This window comes from Silurus aristotelis (assembly GCF_946808225.1).
Source record: "Silurus aristotelis genome assembly, chromosome: 27".
Taxonomy (NCBI): Eukaryota; Metazoa; Chordata; class Actinopteri; order Siluriformes; family Siluridae; genus Silurus; species Silurus aristotelis.
The window spans coordinates 14,537,862-14,558,670 of record NC_139600.1 but is presented as its reverse complement, the minus strand read 5'-3'; the positions used below and the strand labels follow the sequence as shown (position 1 = coordinate 14,558,670).

Below are 20,809 nucleotides of genomic sequence, written 5' to 3'. Positions count from 1 at the left end.
TGACTTGAGTTATGTTGACTTGTATTCACATTGTGCAGATTTAACACTGACACTGTACACATCAGTAGAACTGTAAAACTGACTTGAACATGGAGCAATATTAAGTCAAGCACCATCCTCTGGCATGTAAAAGTAGCCACAATATGTCAGGGTGAAGTTTTTTTTCTTGCACGTTCAGTACTTGACACTTAAAGTCTGCTTTTCATAACTGTAGTTATATTTCCTTAACAGAAGCAAACATTGAATGATCAAATAAATCATCTTTACTTAAAGTTATATAAGCAAATCCAAATCCAAAGCATGATGAAATAGACACTTCTTCAGAAAAATTTTAAAACTGTCAAATTTGGTAAATATAAATGTAGAAAATATCAATAATTAAGAGTTTGTAATTGACAGGCACCTGTCATTTAGCAATTTAGTAAAAATTGGAAAAAAGTTTGGAAAAAAAAAATCATAGTTACCAACAACAAGTAGCTGTGAGCAGCTTGCCTTAACTCATTAATTTTTCAAAATCAATCAATCTGATATTTTACTAAACAGATAAAAAAATTTTCTCACAGATCCACTGTGCAATTGAAGAGCTACGTTGGTCAAACCAACTTTGGATGCTATCAGGCTTATAAATCTGAGCATAGTCCTCATCATTGTAATTGTTTGGTTCCCCAGAATGCCAGAACCTAAACCCAGAGAACAAAAATGAATAACACTTTTGACAAAGAAGCATATTATTAATATATATTAAAAGGAACAAGTTATTTATTGGATTATATAAAACATTTTTTTTTTTTACCCAGTGGTCAGTGGTGTATTGTCCACCCATTTCCACATTCCTTCTGTATCTTTATCAGTGAGACCAATCCAACCCACACCGTCTTTGCCCAGGAGATTATTGATGAAGTTCTGTAAACGATCAGAAAATAACAATATCACCGATCAGAAAATAACAATATCAGAGCATTGTTCTTTGTCTAAACATTTCATATTCTCTCTCTCTCTCTCTCTCTCTCTCTCTCTCTCTCTCTCTCTCTCTCTCTCACACACACACATACACACACACACACAGTCACACACAAAGTCACACACACACACACACACACACACACACACACACACACACACACACACACACACACACACACACACACACACCTGTTTCTCAGTGTTGTTTATGATCACCAGGTCTGCTCCATTCTCTCTGCAGTACTGTCTGCTATCTTCCCAGTTCTTCTGGGTAGTAGAGATATAGTAAACACTAGAGTTTATGTAGGTCCATCCAAGTCTGGTATATGTATCTGAGCACACATTGAGAAATATACAGTCAACAATCATTGTATGATGGAAATGAATCATTTATATGATTCTTACAAGGAAATAAGAGTACACCTTTAATAGTAAAATAATCAGCATGCTAAAGTTTTAACCCTGAAAAAGATTTATTGTAATCTAAATCAAAACGCATCTTTTTGTTATACAAATTTAAAGTGCTGACATAGATAAATGCTTACATAAATGTTAAAAAAATATCTTTACAGAAATCTTATCTATAATTATGCATATTTTTTATAAAGTCCTTTTGTAAGTTGTTATTGGTCATGTGCTAAATGCACGCAGGATATCGGAAGTACTGGATAAGAATGATTTGTTAATATATATACAATCAACTCCAAATCTTTAGGCAAAATCATGAACGAGAAATAGACAAAGGTCAGGCAATTAGCAAACAATAGGAGGTCAAAAACGAGAAACAGAAGCAAAATCAAGTAAACCTACAAAACATGAAAATGTGAAACAAACTAGGTTACTTTTAAGGATGGAAGATGGATAGATAGATAGATAGATAGATAGATAGATAGATAGATAGATAGATAGATAGATAGATAGATAGATAGATAGATAGATAGATAGATAGATAGATAGATAGATAGATAGATAGATAGATAGATAGATAGATAGATCGATCCACTGAAAAGACAGGTTAAAAAAAAGGTCAAATTTTCTGACCAATGGAATTTAAAAATTAGTTTTAGGTTTTAAGCACCAACCCCTCAAATGGATGGCTGGTTTACTGTTCCTAAGATGCATTTATTGAAGTATTAAAGAATCTGCTGACCTATAAAATCCAACTTGCTCTGAAGTCTGTCTTTCTCATTCTGTGTCTGGTTCCTCTCTATAGTCAGGTTGTTGTATCTGGTCTGTAACTGGTTGTTTACTGTAGTCAGGTTGTTGTATCTGGTCTGTAACTGGTTGTTTACTGTAGTCAGGTTGTTGTATCTGGTCTGTAACTGGTCGTTTACTGTAGTCAGGTTGTTGTATCTGGTCTGTAACTGGTTGTTTACTGTAGTCAGGTTGTTGTATCTGGTCTGTAACTGGTTTTTATCTATAGTCAGGTTGTTATAACTGGTCAGTAGCTGTTTGTTTTCTGTAATCAGATTAGTGAATTTGATCCAAAGCACTGAGATGGCAGCCAGCAGGAGAACACACAGCAGCAGTACACACACTACAGTCACTCTGTAACATCTGCTCCCCTTCTTCTTTACTTCTAAAGACCAATGAAAACAGAGACAGATTTAATGTAGCTTCATTCATCATGTGATGCTGGAGGGTGCATTATTAAACAACCAGACTACACAAGCCTCCATCATCAACAAGATAACAAAAAAGATAAAAACCTTTTTGTTTAGAAAATAATTAATGGTTGTGTCAGGTTAGTGTAAGATAATACTTAGAAACAACAATGGATTGGAAAAAGATCCTTAAAATTTATTCTCGAATTTAATTCACAGCCCCAAATGCTGTCAGCGCTCCAGTTATAAAATATTAATCAATGCTGTCTTTACAATTAGAATCTGGCTATGATTAAGCCAAGGGATTCACTTGCCATTCTCTTTTTTCAATGTCACTTACTTTTTATTCTGTTTAACATGATGGTCTTTTTCTTACAATTTGAAGCCTATTTATCTTAAATTCATGAGATGCACAAAATGCTACCTATATTTTGTGTTTGAATTTTCTTTCTTTCTTTCATGTCCTCCAACACTAGACTGTCGATTTGTCCCATGATGATGTCTGGGGCCTCCGACAGCTTTTGTGTCCCTAAAACCAAATGTATTAATCAATAAATGTACAGTCTGTGATGAACACATCATATCTACTGTAAGCAATATTTACAATTAGATGATCAAATGCAGTATGTGTACATATATATATATATACTCTATTACCTGTTTGTTGAGTCTTTATGATGGGATTCTCCCCTGTTTTGGGATTATATCTAACAGCATCTGCACTCTCATAGATTTCCACCACCCTCTCAATGCGCTCTCCTCTATTCTCAGCATCGTACTTCTGAGTCGAAGATTCCACAGTCTGAGACATCTCTTAACAATACCAAATTGGTGAATTATAGTGTCTCTGCTCTTCTTTGCAGAACAAAATGAAACACTGATTGTGGAGGCAACAACTGCACACTTTAAATGATTTATTGTTATAACTTGAGGAAGTCTATGTAATAGAGAAGTCTTTGTTGTGTGACCCAGTGCACTGTATCTATTTCCTATCTTTTTCCTATATATCCTGTATCAATTATCTAGTTTCAAATAATAAATCATAATTTGCATTTACAAAAAAAGTGTATTTGGTTACCAGAAAACAGGAGCATGCGAACGCACATTCTGGAGACAGGGGGAATTGGTGACACAGATGGCAAGGTGGTGAACTGAAGTCAGTTTGTAGAAGTAAATGTGAGTGGAGTGATCATAAATATTGATGCCTCACACACATTTAATTTCATTCCATATCATATGTCAGATCCACATCATAAAGATTAAATCTAGCAGTGTTATTTGCGCTTGTACTGATAATTGTTTCATAAAACTTATGGTTAAATATGGGTGTATACCCCATAGCTGACTCACGTATGCACACTTGCAGGTGAATTAGTATGACATTTTTGGCTTTAGGGTGCACGTATACTTTTAGTAAGCATCCTACGCACAGTTTTACAAATGACACCTCAGGACTTAAAGATGAAGCCAACTGCAGTAAACAGATGGAAAATAAAAGGCTCAAATACATGCAAATATGAGTGGGAAAGTAGACAATGATGTCTAAAATGAGGAAATAAAGAACACAAAAAATAAAGAAAACAAGTTTTTTTTTTTTTTTTATGAAGCTGCTAAAGCATTGTGGTATGCTAAATCTATATATCAGAATCATTGCTAATAGTCTTTTCATTGGAAATATATATTATTTTAAAAAAGCTAAATGATTTGTATAAAACAATCTTTTCTTTTAGCAAATACAATGAGATTTGACCTGCAGTAGGTCATGAATGTGCTGACTTTTGACAGTATAAGCAGAAAAATCATTGGACAATAGAAAAATAATAAATGTGGTTCAGAAACCTTTTTCCCCTTTAGACTCTCAAACACCTGTAAATATATTGTTCACTTAGAAATGCGAAAATGTGCACATGATAAAAATTTGAATGGAATAAAATGTACAACATGCTATAAACAGGTCTTATTATAAAATGCTGCATAATTCTCCAACTGCTTATTAAACACATTATAGTACACATACTGAATTAACCTTTCTTTTAGGTCTAGTATATTGTAATGGAACGTGGAACATCATTTCATGCTTTATTATTTACATTATTTTTATGTGGCAGCAAAGGCTGAGTGCCGGTTTGAGAATAAAGAGCAGAGCTGGAGAAAACAAGCAGTGAGAATCACAAACCTACATGAAGCAACATCTAGCAAATCTGTGTTCTTTTTTTTTTTTTTAGAGGGCAGAGGAAGGAACCAAGAGAGAGAGAGAGAGAGAGAGAGAGAGAGAGAGAGAGAGAGAGAGAGACAGACAGACAGACAGACAGACAGACAGACAGACAGACAGACAGAGAGAGAGAGAGAGAGAGAGAGAGAGAGAGAGAGAGAGAGAGACAGACAGACAGACAGACAGACAGACAGACAGACAGACACAGAGAGAGAGAGAGAGAGAGAGAGAGAGAGAGAGAGAGAGAGAGAGAGAGAGAGAGAGAGAGAGAAGCGAGAGAGACAGACAGACAGACAGACAGACAGACAGACAGACAGACAGACAGACAGAGAGAGGTGTTTCTGTTTTATCTCCCAAATCAGAATCCCACAAGAGCTCAAGACTACCAAAACATGGCATTTACTTCAGGGACACTTCACTAGCGTTACAAATGATTAGGGACTAAATCGATCCATACTAGCATTTATCATCTGCAAACAGGCAGTTAAGTGGAGTAATTTAACAAAACCCTCAAAATATGATTTGGAAGGATGAAACGGCTTGAGCTCTTATTGTTCGCAGTACAAGAGATCTCACAAGCCTCCACAGGGTTTTTTCCTTTCTAATTAGTACATGGCCATAAACCACGCAGAGTGCCAGAAATCATCTGTGAAAACTAAGAGGAGGAAGCTTCAAACAGCAAAAATAAAATTCAGTACGTCCTTGACTCCAAACCATGGTCAATTAACATTGGGAATTTGAAACAGACTCAAGAAGGGCAGTCCTGGCTGTATAATAGGAGCAAAACGTCTGCTGTATAATAAAAAAGAAAACTGCTGTATTCTGAAGTAACTGAAGCTTATTTATGCACATATGAGAACATCCAGTCATTACAATAATCCAAACTGGATGGAACAAAAGCATAAATAAGTTTTTCTGCATCATGTAACATTTTTTATTGTAGCACTATTTCTATGGTGAGAGAAGCCTATCCTATTAATGTTATCCACATACATCTCAAAAGAAAGGTCTTTTACAGCTGTACATGCTGAGATAGAAATCCATTCAGAGATGATATGCAATAAGAAAGTTTACTTTTAGCTTCTTGTGGAATTAGTAAAAGTACAGAGTTATCAGAACTAACACACATCAATGAACAAACACCAGACAAAAACGGAAGATAAACTTAAATACACACAGGGTTAACAGGATTCAGGTGGAAACAATGAGAGCTAAAAAGGGACACAGGGACAAAATGGCTTCATCTAGTGGGGAAAAACAGGAAACACAAGGTAAAGAAAAAAACTCAAGGCTAGAAATAGAGTAGTATGGATGATCTGCTTTAGCGACCCCTAATGGAAGCAGCCGAAAAAAGAAGTACGCAGCACATAACATTTAACATAGTGCCATCTAGTGGCATATTTAGGTAACAAGCTCAATCTGATATCACGTCCACTTTTATTTAAAGCAAAGTCTAAACACTAAACATAATGTTATTTTATAACATGTCTAAACGTGTAACATTTACATTTATGGCATTTACTTTTACCGCATTTAGCAGATGCCCTTATCCAGAGCGACGTACAAAAGTGCTTTGAGTCTCTATTAATGAATAAATCAACACTTGTTTGCTAAATTACAAACTTAAGATACAATTCAGGATTTTTGTTAATGCAACTGATAAACTATAAACGTGCAATTATTTTACTGATGCATTTTAAACAATTTCTTACAGGTTTAATATATTAGGTCTTTTAATGCATCTAGACCTTCTAAGTAGGAGTGCATGACTGTTAATGTTTCTGTGTGCGAATCGGAGTTACAGTCTTTTGTTGTGTACAATGCAGTTGAATCAGACTCAGTATTGCTTTGATTCAAGTCTTTTACTTAAAAAAACATTTTTCAAAAGATCACTTCTGTTTCGATCACTTCTTGCCTAGCTGTCGCTTTTTTCCTCTAGAAGTACATCACTACTGAATCTGATGACATCATCCTGTATCAATAGTTGTAGCTGGTTTGCGGTCCTGTTATAGTAGAACATTTGTTTTCTTTCAGTTGCTGTGGGGTTTCTGCTTCATTTTTACAGATCCTTTCTGTTTTGAACATAATAGCAGTGTCTTCCAGCCGAGAACCAGTGAGGTCCTTTACACAGAGATTTTTCAGGTTTCTTTGTGGTTTCTTTACTGAAGAGAGCAAACCTGTTGGATACAAGAGGATTGGAGTGGTGCTCCTGTAGACAATCTTTAGACAATAGACTTAGTGCTGGATTACGTACTCTGCCTAAGTACTGCTCTCACTTTCACTACCCCTCTCTTGAATGTGAATGATGAGCAGCCTGGGGTGACTGGTGCAGAGCAAAAACTCCCTTAGATGTTATGAGGAAAAAACCTTGAGAGGAAAAGGGGAATTGTTCTCATCTGGGTATATCAAGAGTGTGATTATAAATATTAAAGCAATGAGAGTGAGAACTACCGTGAGCACCGGAATGTAAGGTTTTAAGTAATGTCTTATCTACAGTCTTATACAGTCATTTGAGGTTATGGAACCAGGAGCTACTAAGCGACTCATAAAATAGCAAAAAATTTGATAGATCCTACATAGATCAAACACCAGCTTCTCTTCCAACACCAGAGCCTTTAAACACTCAAAAACACCTTTTTGGATGCCCACCTTATTAGAGAACTTATGTACGTTAGTGTGGTTCCTTTAGCTTGTTTTTTTGCATTTACAGACACTTGCTGCTGCATTCTTGACTAACAGGAGCTTATTTATGCACATATTGAAACATCCAGACTATAAGGCATTACAATATTCCAACCTAGAAGTAGCAAAAGCTGCATCATGTAACATCATTTCATATCCAAGAAATACTTCTAAAATTATAGGACGCTATTTTAGTAATATTACCTAAGGAAAGGCTGGAGTCAATAATCACATTAAGGTCTTTTACTGCTGCCCATTAAAAGACAGAAATATCACCTAGTGATACCATGTACAGTAATCAGAAAGCAGCAAATTGCATTAAGGAATGAGTTCAGGAGACACAGACTAATTGTATATGTACTTTACTATATACTATATATACTCCAGTATGTCTTTCAGGTTGTAACAACACACAAATAGAAATGTAGGTAAACTGTATTTAATAAATCCAGGCATAGTTTAGGTAATCAACAAAAAAACTAAAACAAGGCAGACATTATCAGAAACGTGGACAATAACAGTTCAGTAATAAAAAAACAATCCAATAAATCAAGACTCACATGTCAGGTGTAGCAAAACAGGATTTTAAATTAAGTCGAAGTGAGACATTGAGATTTCTTACTTATGACATGAGAGAAAATTAGGAAATTGAATATACAGTAGGTTCTTTGTAATAAACCGTGTCAGTGTTACAGTGAGAGGACAGGATCTACACTTCCCAGCAGTATTGGGTCACCTGATTTTTCCTGCTATATGTGGTTCTTTTCTAAACTGTTACCACAAAACTGGAGGCACTCAATTGTACAGGACATCTTCAGATGCGCTTTAATAACATTTTGCATTGACTCAAACTTGGAAACCCAAATCTGTTCCAGCATGGCGATGCCCCTGTGCACAAAGTGATCTCCGTGAAGATCTGATCTCCTACCTTCTGAACACGATGAAGGTGAACGTTGACTCCAGGTCTCCTCACCTACATCAGGACCTGACTTTTATAATGACTCTTGTGGCTGATGAACACAAATATATAGTGGAATACCTATCTACCAAAATATAGTGGAACATCTTCCCAGAAGAGCAATTATATATATTATAAAATATATTGTATAATAATTGTATATAAGTATATTGGGACTAAATGTGGAATGCAATGCTCCAAAATCACATACTGTACTTATGACCAGGTGACCCAGTACTTTTGGCAAAATATGTATGTCATGCTAAAATTTTTTATTTGCACTTCCAGTACTTAAAGTCTGCTTTTTTATTTATACCATAGTTATGTTTTCTTTGCAGAAGCAGACATTGAATAAACAAATACATCATTATTATTTGAAGTAAAAGCAGAGCATGATGAAACAGACTTCTCAAGAAACATTTAGCACCTTTATGTATGGTTTATTAGATTAGAAAAAAAAAATTATAAATAAACAAAAAAAGAAATCACTGACTAAGAAGACTTTGTTATTGACAAGCAGCTGTAATTTTGCAGTTTTTAAATATGTAGAAATAAAAGAAAAAATTGCAATTGCTGACTACAAGTAGGGTAATAAATAGTTTATTTAATTATATAATTTTATGTTGTTTTTTTACCCAGTGGTCAGTGATGTATTGTCCACCCATTTCCACACTCCCTCTATATCATTGTCAGTGAGACCAATCCAACCTATTCCATTTTTGCCCAGGAGATTATTGATGAAGTTCTGTAAATGATCAGGAAATACAATCAGTGCTTTTTTCTTTGTATAAACTGACATTCTCTCTCTCTCTCTCTCTCTCTCTCTCTCTCTCTCTCTCTCTCTCTCTCTCGCTCCCTCTCTCCCCCTCTTTCTCTCGTTCTTGTTCTCACCTGTTCCTCTGTGCTGTTTATAATCACGAGGTCTGCATTTCTGTTTTTGCAGTCTTTCCTGCTCTCAGTCCAGTTACTTTCATTATAAGAGATATAGTAAAAGCTGGAGCTGAAGTAAACCCATCCAAGACTGGTATTATTATCTGAGCACACATTGAGACAGTGTTCTTATGGTGTTATGGTAAAACAATCAACATCATAAAGTCATCACCATAAAGTAGTTTTATTGTTTTCTACCTTCACATGCATTTTTGAAATATCTATAAAAGTCCATCTGTACCACAGTAATCATAACCTGGCCGAACTAATCATTTGAAACATTGTTGGCACTATGACTGTCTGAGAAATCAAAATCAACAGCTTCTGGCCAATGGGATTTGAAGGTACTGTGGTTCGACTTTATTAAATTTTATTTTTTTTATTTTTGGGAATCTACAACCCTGAAATGCACAAAATAGATGTTTACGGTAGGGTTCCTGATGTCCCTTGGTCCTTAAGTAATGGTATTGAAAAAGTATGAAATCATTTGCTCACCTATATCAAGCAGCTTGCACTGAAGTCTGTCTTTCTGATTCTGTAACTGGTCTCTCTCTATAGTCAGGTTGTTGTAACGGGTCTGTGACTGGTTTCTCTCTATAGTCAGGTTGGTGTAACTGGTCTGTAACTGGTCGTTCTCTGTTTTCAAAGTGATGAATTTGGTCCACAGCACAATGATGGCAGTCAGCAGGAGAACACACAGCAGCAACATACACACTAAAGACAAGCTGTAACATCTGCCCCCCTTCTTGTCCTCTCCTAGAGATCAATGGATGCAGTAACAGATTTAATATCGTTTCTTTTACACATTCATAATGTAATGGAATCTTCCGGTAACCAAACAACCATCAATATGGCAAACAATTGAAATAGTGTTTGCCATTGTTCTCTACAGGAAGTTGCATTTATTAAATGGCATCAGACTTTCTAGTCAACAACTCCTTCAGCAATTACACAGAAATAGATAAAAGCCTTTCTGTTTACAAAAATAATAAGTGAAGCAGTGGTGGTGTGGGGTTACTATTACCATGCCAAAGACACGTATGCCATCAGGCAGAAACTTCACAGCAATCAGAAAAAGATTTACACTGTCATTTGAATGCTGTCAGAGTTTCAGTTATAAAATATTAATTTAAACTGTCTTAACAATCAAAATCTGGTCATAATAAAGCCAAGGGATCCCTTTGCCATCTGGCATTTTATTTAATTGTACATGACTGACTTTTTTTCCTTCAAAATGAACCTTATTTATCTCCAAGCCATGAGACACACAACCATCTAAAATACAAGAGTTAAATGATACCTGTGTTTACTGTATGAATTTGAGTTGTTCTTTTTATGTCCTCCAACTCAAGACTGCCTTTCTGGGCCTTGATGATGTCCGGGACCTCAGAGAGATTTTGTGTCCCTGCAAATCGAATGTATTAATCAATAAATGTTCAGTATGTGCTAAAACATTAAAAAGTTCTTGAAAATTATTCAAAGATTTTTTTTACCTGGTTGTTGAGTCTTCTTGTTGGGATCATTCTTTGGTTTTTGATTATGATCTCTAACAGCATCTGCACTTTCATAAATTTCCACCACCCTCTCGATGTGCTCTCCTCTATCCTCAGTGTAGTTCACATACTCAACAGTCTGAGACATCTCTGATCAATAATAAAACAAATACTAAATTGGTAAATATTTAGTGTCTTTGCTCTACTGTGCACAACAAAGTGACACACTGATTGTGTAGGCAACAGTTACACATTTAAAATGATTTACTGTTAAGATTTGAGGAAGTCTATTGTATAATTGTAATAATAGAGAAGTCACTGTTGTGTGATCCACCACTGTTTCTAGATTCTATTAAAATTTATAAATGATCATTTGCATTTACAAGAAAGTTCATGTGGTTAGCAGGATCCAGGAGCACGGCACAGTCCAGTCTATGGTCAATTGTATAACAACCTAATAAACTAATGAATAATATGATATGACAAATTGGAAAACATAAGTAAAAGACAAAAGCTTTGTTTCTGTTGGCAAAATTTAACATTTAAATAGTAAAATAAGTCAAAAATGCATGTGTTTAATGATAAAACTGACATTTCTGAAGGATACACCAAGAATTATTGTTGTTTTATAGAAGGTTCAGTTTTTAGACACATTGAGCAAGTCAAGGACTAACTAGAAGATGATTTATAAGAAGAAAATGTACACAACAATGCTCAAATACTGTACATGCAAATATGAGTGGGAAACTAGACAATGATGTGTAAAATGGGAAAATAAAGCACCTGCAAAAAAAAGGAAAATAATCAGTATGAGCTCTTAGATCAGCCATCTGCTAAACCATCTAAATTCATGGGACATAATAGTACAAACCCCTATGTTTTGCATTGGAATTAGATTTTTTTTTCCTGTCCTCCATATCTAGACTGCACTTCTGACTCCTGATGATGTCTGGGGTGTCAAATATGTTTTGTATCTTTGCAGTCAAATGTATTAATCAATACAATATAATAATATGTATGTATTGTAAGAATTGTTCAAGACTCAAATAAATAAATGAAAAACAAAAGTAGTAATCATGAGAACTTTTTTTACCTGGTTGTTGAGTCTTCATGTTGGGATCATTTTCTGGTTTTTGATTATGATTTCTAACAGCATCTGCACTTTCATAGATTTTCACCACCCTCTCGATGTGATCATCTGTGTATTTCACATACTCAACAGTCTGAGGCATCTCTGATCAATAATAACACAAATACTAAATTGGAGAATTATAGTGTCTCTGCTCTACTGTGCACAATAAAGTGACACTGATTGTGTAGGTAACAGTTGCACAATTTGTAATTATTTACTGGTATGATTTGAGGAAGTCTATTGTATATAATAGAGAAGTCATTGTTGTGCTCCAGCACACTGTATTTAAATTACATTTAAATCTATAAATCAAAATTTGCATTTACAAGAAAGTTCATGTGGTTACCAGGATCCAGGAGCATGGCACAGTCCAGTCTATGGTCAATTGTATAACAACCTAATAAACTAATTCATAATTTGATGATAAATTCCAAACCATAAGTAAAAGCCAAGAAGCTTTGTTTCTGTTGGCAAAATTGAACATTTAAAAGATGATTTATAAGAAGAAAATGTACACAACAATGCTCAAATACTGTACATGCAAATATGAGTGGTAAACTAGACAATGATAAATGAAATAAATGAAACTAGACAATGGTAATTTAGGGAAATAAAACACCTGCAACAAAAAAAATTAAAAAATTATAAAAAAAGCAAATTTTTTATACAGCTGCATCGTTGTCACCATGAGTTTTAAGAGACAGTCAGCATGTTTTTTCTTTTAAAACAAATCTAATTGATAAAAACATCTTTTTTTTTTTTTGCAGAAACCTGTTTCTACCGTTATAGTCTCAAATACTTGCAAATATATATGGCTCTGATAAATCTGCATTAATGACAATTAGGAAAGGTGTTACACGATAAAAAAGGCTATGCCTTCAATTAATTGTACAAAAGGTTAGCAGGTCTAATTATAAAGTGCTATGGGATGCTTTAACTGCTAATTCAGAAAACAATACTACACATACCGAATTACAGGTGAAACACATTTTTCCTTCAGATTTAGAGAAATGTAACAGGACATGGAACATCTCTCCATGTTTTATTATGAACATTAGTCTCCTAATAGCACAGTCCTCTTTAGTAAAATTATTTGGTTTTATATTCTATTTATATAATAGTTATCATCAATTATGAATTCAATTTGATAAATATAAAGCTGCGATTTTATTTATAGCCTACTGTCAGAGCTGCAGTTAAATTAGATCAGTTAACACCATCTGACCAATCAGAATGAAGAATTCAGCAGCACTCTGGCAAAATGGGCTCTAATACATGCAGCAAATTGCAGTATTCCAAAAATGTATTTATTTCATCCCCAAAACATGCCAACATGCTCTGAAGTCTGTCTTTGCTTTCTGTAATTGGTCCCACTTTATAGCCAAGATGCCATAACTGATTGTTCTTCTGTATTACAATGTGTGTGTTTTCTCAATAACCGCGCAGTACACCGTCATGTCCAACTCACATGGTGAACAGCCACTTTATTCTTTCTATATTATAACTTTTATCCCCTCCACATACATCATCATTCCACGCTCTCCAGTGCATGGCTAAAGACTGGCACTCTCTCTTGACCCATTTGTCAAGTCCACACATATACGTATTTTTCCATTTGCTTTAGGAACAACAACCATTCTGTGGGGCTGCTCAACTTTGAGATTACACTCATTGACTACATTCTGTCAAGTTCTTCTTTCACTTTCATTCTGAGGGGTATGGGAACTCTACGAGGTGTTGACAACCCTAGGCCACTGAACACTGATGGAAATACTCTAATGTAGTCGCAGTCCTGTTGTGTGACTGTTTCCATCCTGTGGATGAGATTTAATGCATCAATAGCGGGAGAAGAGATTTTGTGAGTTTGTTTACAACATACATTTCCTGAATGCTGCTTTGACCTTTAGCACTCAGCACGCACTGGAAACACCCTTTAACATCCAAAACGTTGTGCCCTGGGTTATACAGTATTACTGGTGCTGTTTTTAGCTCAACAAAATAAGGATCATCGTCATGTCCAACTCACATAATGAACATCCATTTTATTCTTTCTATATTATAACTTCCGTCCCTTCGACATACGTCATCACTCCGCGCTCTCCGGTGCATTATGGGTAATGCAGACCCTAGAGTTACAGCTTCCGCCTGTTCTTCCCCCATTAGCCAGACTCTTCACACAGGTTAATTGAAAGGGTCATAAGATGTACAAATAGACTATAGATGATTAGGCAAGATAGAAATTGAGATACAGTAAACTGACAAGTACTGAACAGCTATTTTAAACATAAGGTATAAAGGCATTTTTACCCATTTTAGGACCCATAATCAAGGCTTAAATGCACAGAAAGCACAAAATATAATCCTTTGAAAGCACTCTATGACATTGTGCACAAGCTAATATGAGACTCTTAAAGCATCTGTTTTACCAGAAGACTGAATCGCTCATGAGTTTCATCTTAATTTGAGACTTGCCGCAAAAATAAAACAAATGTTTTCTGATTAAAAATATTTTTTCGGTGAAGTTTATTTATTTATTTTTTTTATCTAAGTGAAGAAAGGACGTCGTAAATAAGGGTATGTTTTGCTGGAGGTTTTAATTTCGCTTAATATATATATTAATACAAAACTAATTAAAAATGTTGTTACCTAATGAATGTATCCAGGCTGAAGATCCACATATAGAACACAAGCAGAGAAAAGATGATGATGATCAGGAATGTGTCTGTTCTCAGTCATGTTTACATCAATGACTCCCTCTGTCTTCTTACTGCCTCCTTCCTGCTGATTCTTAGCTTCGTAAAGAGTGAGAGTCAGGACTTTATACGCCAGCGGATTGAAAAAGACTTGCATTAAAGGAAATCGGTTGTTCGGCTAAAATCGGCACACAGTGAAAAGAAAAATTTTATATTTCACCAAATTAATGGATTAAAACTAAAGTAACGAGCCGGTTTTGAAAATTTTAGAAGTAAAAAGTACAGATATTTGTAAAAAAAAAAAGTAATGAGTAAAATTAAAAAGTTAATAATAAATAGTGGAGTAAAATACTGATACCAGAAAAATCTACTTAAGTACAGTAACGAAGTATTTGTACTTCGTTACTTCCCACCTCTGGTGTCAAGTACTGAGCACACTGAGTTACAAAACATTTTTTAGTTGTCATAAAGTGACGAGCAAATTTCTAGATATTATTGTACAAAACAGGTTAAAACCAAAATAGAAACAAAGGCTCAACAGGATTGATAACAGCATGTGCACAGAGACAAAGCATATACTTCGGATGTGCATGAGTGAACTGAGGCCCTTTAACTTAAGCCTTTAATAGTTTTTCATTCATTGCCAAACCTATTTGTCTCATAAGGAGCTAAAAATTATCTTTTGCGTTTGAATTAGACTTGGTGGGCTGTCAGGGCCAGCAAGGCCTTCTCTGCTGGCCTAAACACTATCAGAAGCACTGACCTACATTTACAACCTAAATTCTAATATTTGTTTAATGAAATTGTATTAATTTATTCCCGACAGTTTATTCTCTTCATTTCGTAGCGCTTTTTTTGGCTGCACTGCTTCGTACATGTACAGCTTCGTACATACAGTACGTGTATGTGAATGTTAGATATTTTTTGGCCAATCAGATTTTAGCCTCAAGTGTTTAATTCTGCTGGTGCCTGCTTACTTCCTCTTTGCACATTAGTGATTTCCTTATTTACCAAATGATAGAAGAGACCTGTGTCATTACAGAGTGTGTACACTAAAGTGGTGGAGGTTATAGTTTACAGGCAGAGACACTGTAGTTCAGTGTTTCAGAGAACTGAGATGTCAGATCTAGATCAGAATTATGTGAACTTTGCAGAGAAGAGAGGAGAGTACATAGAGAGGGTGGTGGAAATCTATGACAATGTAGATGCTGTTAGAGGTCAGGACCTTAAAGAAGTAACAGAAGACATCAATGTGAAGAAAAACCTACAGACCAAACACACAGGTATGTGCTTTAAAAACATAGATTGCATAATAGTGATAAATGAAGGAATGTAACCCTTAAAAAACATTAAATCACAAAATAATAAATGATGGAGGAGCAGTAACACACTAACACATCTAACAGTGAATTGATCAAGGGAATGCTCTCATTTAACAAAAAAACTTCTTACCACTATGCTGAGGTGATCTTTAGGAGAGCAATATAGCATAAGTTAGTTTTAATGTTTAATGTTAAAGTAAGTTAAATATACTGTATATACTGTAAAAGAACATATGCAAACAGAATCTTAAAAATCCTGAAAATAATGTTTGGTAATGGTTGTTTTTAATTGACCTAATAATGCAGCTAGATTAAACAGTACATTTTATTTTCAATATACAGTGGTCCCCCGCTTATCGACCGGCTCGGACATCAAACTTTTCGCTTAGCGAACAGTTTTTTGACCGAAATTTGTGCCCGCTGAACGACCAAATGCCCGCTTATCGACCTTTTATTACCCCGACCCACGTGGAGCAAGGGAAAGAAGCTTCCCTGTCATGCCTCAGCCTTCGTGGAGAGAGCATCTATCATAATTTAAACTTCTGTTTGTGAACAATATAGTGTTATTTAGCAGTCAATATAACAATTTAGTGCGTATATATTGTATATACTATACTTTGTTTAAAGTGTAAAGTCTTTTTTTTCCCCTTCGGCGGCTGTCAAAACCGCTTTCCCTGAAGCCCCGGCTTCATTCATGCACACCTGCTGCTCATTATTCACTCATCCCCAGCTCCTATATAAACCCCTCATTCACAAACACTCCTTGTCAGTTATTGTTGTTATGTGAAGGTGTTTGGTGTAGGTTTGTCTGTGTTTTCCCTGTCACATGTATATCTTCCTTACTAAATAATATAGATTCCACGCGCTCTCCACGGCTGTGCTTTCTTTCCAAAGCGCATCCCGGATTATATTTTTTCCACCCGTGCGTTCGCCCGTGGACCTCGTACCACGGATATCTCTCTCTCGTTCGTCGGGGTTCTATAGACTGCCGTGTCTGTGTGTGTGTGTGTGTGTGTGTGTGTGTGTGTGTGTGTGTGTGTGTGTGTGTGTGTGTGTGTGTGTGTGTTTTGTGTTAAACTCTCCGTGTTTTCAATAAACTCAAAGCGAACTGTGCTCCGGCTTTGCCTCCGCTCATTACGCGGCATAACAATTATATACAGTATTATTTATGTACCTGTATTATTTAGTATTAATACTGCTAAAAACAGGGCAAAAACGGAAACGGATTAATTGGTTTTCCATTATTTCTTATGGGATAATTACATTCGCTCTTCGAACCTTTTCGCATTTCGACCGATTTTAAGGAACGGATTAAAGTCGATAAGCAGGGGACCACACATATATATATATAAAGAGAGAGAGAGAGAGAGAGAGAGAGAGAGAGAGAGAGAGAGAGAGAGAGAGAGAGAGAGAGAGAAAACATGTAAAAACATGTACTATGAGATTGTATGAACTGGCACTTTGAAATGAATTGTCCAGAAAAAGCAGAAGTTCTGATGTCCTCAAAGGTTTTAATCTGCCATTTTAAATTGAGGAAGAAAAGTGGAATAGGGAATCAGACAACCATTTAATCACATTTTCTATATGGCGAAATATAAACAATGGGTCATAATTTGAGTCAGAAATGTCATACACTAACCGAACACTTTATTAGGAACAAATATTTCTTTGCTTTGATTTACTCTCAGACCAGCTTTAATTCTTCATGCAAAGGATTCCACAAGGTAGATACTTTAAGATTCGGATCCATATACTTTTTTTTTTTTTTATAATGGCACGTTTAGATCTGCATAATGCAATGCAAAGCAAAACTCTTCAGGATCTGATTTAGTGGTAATAATGGTCAAGCACATTTTAGATTGTGGCCTCAACTACAAAGTACTAAAGAAGGACCGAGTGCAGTAATGGCATAAACATGAGTAACCGAAGAATTCATTGTTCATTTTCAAGTCTTTTTTTTTTCAACAGAAAACTATACTGATAGAAATGACACAAGCGGCTCGATTGTGCTTATTGTTTAATGAATCCAAAAACAGATGCAGGTGCAGACTTTCTTTATTACCAAAGAATACATAATGACAAAGAAACTAAACATGAAATAATGAGACAAGGTACCAAGATAACCAAACTGATTCATAGCTAGCAACAAACAACAATGGAAGACATAGTTAATTCAGCATGACCCTGAAAGTGTTCATGTGTATATGATTGATGGTGCACGCAGAAGTGTCTTTTTTTTTTTATAGAACAAATGTTATGTTATATATAATTTTGAGAGCATTTACCAAATGCTGTCTAAAGACAATTTAAATATTTTTTTTAGGGAATATAAGACTAAAATAATTGTGCATCCGTGTCTGTTTATCTTGAGCAGGTGGCACTGCTTGGGGCAGATGTTGCAGCCTGACTGCAGTAAGTGTGCTGTTGCTGCTGCTGTGTGTTCTTTTGCTGACTGTCGTCACAGTGCTGTTGTTGAAAAACAATAAACTGGACACAGAAAAGAACCAGTTCCAGTCCAGCTACAACACCATGAATACAGAGAGAGAGCGTTTACAGACCAGTAATGACAAAATGAGACTCCAGATAAACCAGTTACAATTTCAGAAAGACCAGCTACTGCTGCAAAGAGATCAGTTCGAGCAGCAGAAATCAAGCCTGAAAAACATTCTTTTAAAGCTCGGTAAGTGAATATTACTGTACATTTTTTATTATTATATATTTACAAAAGTATTGGGTCACCTGATCTTTCCTGCTGCATGTGTTTTTTTTTTACAAACTGTTACCACAAAGCTGGAGGCACTCAATTGTACAGGACATCTTTAGATGCTCTATAATAAAATTTTGCATTCACTTAAACTTGGAAACCTAAAACCTGTTCAAGCATGGTGATGCCCCCGTGCACAAAGTGAGCTTCTTGAAGATCTGGTTTACATGCTTTGGAGAGGAAGATCTTCAGTGACCTGCTATAGAGCTCTGATCTCATCTAATCCTTACTGAACACCTTTGGGATGAATGTGAACACTGACTGCACCCCAGGTCTCCTCACCTACATCAGTAGCTGCCTTTTGTAAAACCCTTGTGGCTGATGAACACAAATATCCATAAGCACACTCCAAAATCTAGTGGAGCATCTTCCCAGAAGAGTGGAGAGAATTATAATAGCAAATTGGGACTAAATATGAAATGCAATGCTCAAAAATTACATACCATACTTATGACCAGGTGATCCAATACTTTTGGAAATATAGTGTACTATACCCAACTACTACTATCCAACTTGTAAATGATGTAAAATGCTAAAATCTCTTTGGGGTGGGATTGAATTTAAAGTATTAATAATAATAATTCTTACTGGTATTATTCTAATGGGTTTTATCTGATATTTAAAATACATAAAATAAAATTTTATGCAAATGAAAAAAAGTTCGGAGATTAAATTTTCATTAAGTATAATTAATGTGGCGACCCCTAATGGGAGAAGCTGAAAGAAGAAGAAATACTTAATTAAAAAAATTTTTTTGTTGTTGTTTGAAATCATTTCTTAAAATTGAGAATATAAAAAATCAAATGTCTCTAAACTGTAATAAATCTTGCTATCAAAGGGCAATTATTCTGACACTATTTATAAATACTCTGTACAAGGATGTGGATTTTTCAGCTCAAGCATTTACTGCATATCTGATGTAATGAAAACCTGGAGTGAAAGCAGAAAGGACTGTATAAACAACGGAGCAGACCTGGTGATTATAAACAGCACAGAGGAACAGGTAAGAGAGAGAGAGAGAGAGAGAGAGAGAGAGAGAGAGAGAGAGAGAGAGAGAGAGAGAGAGAGAGAGAGAAAGAGAGAAAGAGAAAGTTTATATTAATGCTCTGCTGTTACAATTACAGGAGTTCATCAGTAAAAGATTTGGTAACGCTAGAGCTTGGATTGGTCTGTCTGACACAGAAATGGAGAAGAATTTTAAATGGGTTGATGGTACACTACTGACAACTTCGTAAGAAATCATTAACTAAAATTTACTCCCAATGCATTTTTTATTACTAAATCTATATTTCTAGGTAAGAACTGACATTTTGACTCTTTGTGTTTTTAAAGGTTCTGGTGGCCCGGAGAACCCAATGACTATGGGGGAAATGAGGACTGTGCTATAACAGGTTATAAATTTGCTACATTTAATATTTCAACCTGGGCTGATTTTCCCTGTGACTTTGCTGGATTTGGAATTTGTGAGATGAAAATATTTAACTGAGCACATTGGAGTCAGACACTGTAATAAAAAAATAAAAATAAAAAAAGTTGGAATTCCATTACAGAACAACTGTGTGAAACTAATGTCTGTGTTTCTTTCACATTTATTCTCACAATTGTATTCCTTAAGTAGCTTGAATGATTCTGTGTAATGGTCTTGTGTAGGCTGAAAAAGAAAAGAAAACTCAAGTCTGTACTTTAACAGCAAAGAAACATTTTTTTGGGACTTACAGGATAAAAATCTGCTAAAAAAAATGTGCTTTTTAAAAAAAACATGTAAATGTGCTGTGGTTCTCAGTCTGTTATTTTATTATTTAACCAGTAGCACAAAGTATTTAGAAATTCACATGACTAGAAATTTTCATCTTATCATGTTTGACTCAGACAAGACTGTTTATTGTTTTATCTTTGTTTTGACTATGCATGATTTGGTTTAAGAGAGAACTGCATTTAAATAACACAGTAAATACAGATTTATACTGGAGTCAATAAACTTTAATAGCTTTTGCAATAAATGCATCAATTCCTGCTACAAGAAAAAGCAGAAATTATTTTACTGTTTTTGAAAGCT

General features: G+C 35.2%; 2 protein-coding genes across 6 annotated transcripts; one reads left to right on the top strand and one right to left on the bottom strand.

The window, feature by feature from the left end:
• Positions 1-9: 9 nt before the first annotated feature.
• LOC310721323 (uncharacterized protein) lies at positions 10-12,458 on the bottom strand. Of its 5 annotated transcripts, none has more exons than XM_083532932.1 (8): positions 11,936-12,451; positions 10,843-10,992; positions 3,225-3,380; positions 2,992-3,096; positions 2,114-2,542; positions 1,153-1,295; positions 794-903; positions 10-680 (listed from the first exon to the last, which is right to left on the bottom strand). In XM_083532932.1, the coding sequence occupies exons 1-8, from the start codon at positions 12,072-12,074 to the stop codon at positions 536-538; spliced, it is 1,377 nt and encodes a 458-aa protein (XP_083389058.1). In that variant the 5' UTR covers positions 12,075-12,451; the 3' UTR covers positions 10-535. The 5 variants fall into 5 exon arrangements, with proteins under 5 accessions (XP_083389058.1, XP_083389059.1, XP_083389062.1 ...); XM_083532933.1 differs by having other exon boundaries at positions 10,843-11,006; positions 12,091-12,449; XM_083532936.1 differs by lacking the exons at positions 794-903; positions 1,153-1,295; positions 2,114-2,542; positions 2,992-3,096; positions 3,225-3,380 and adding exons at positions 9,055-9,164; positions 9,311-9,453; positions 9,845-10,105; positions 10,650-10,754 and having other exon boundaries at positions 11,936-12,458.
• Positions 12,459-15,685: 3,227 nt separating this feature from the next.
• LOC310721357 (uncharacterized protein) lies at positions 15,686-20,459 on the top strand. Its single transcript, XM_083533008.1, has 6 exons — positions 15,686-15,950; positions 18,364-18,669; positions 19,632-19,756; positions 19,878-19,984; positions 20,086-20,245; positions 20,366-20,459. The coding sequence occupies exons 1-5, from the start codon at positions 15,785-15,787 to the stop codon at positions 20,237-20,239; spliced, it is 858 nt and encodes a 285-aa protein (XP_083389134.1). The 5' UTR covers positions 15,686-15,784; the 3' UTR covers positions 20,240-20,245; positions 20,366-20,459.
• Positions 20,460-20,809: the final 350 nt, after the last annotated feature.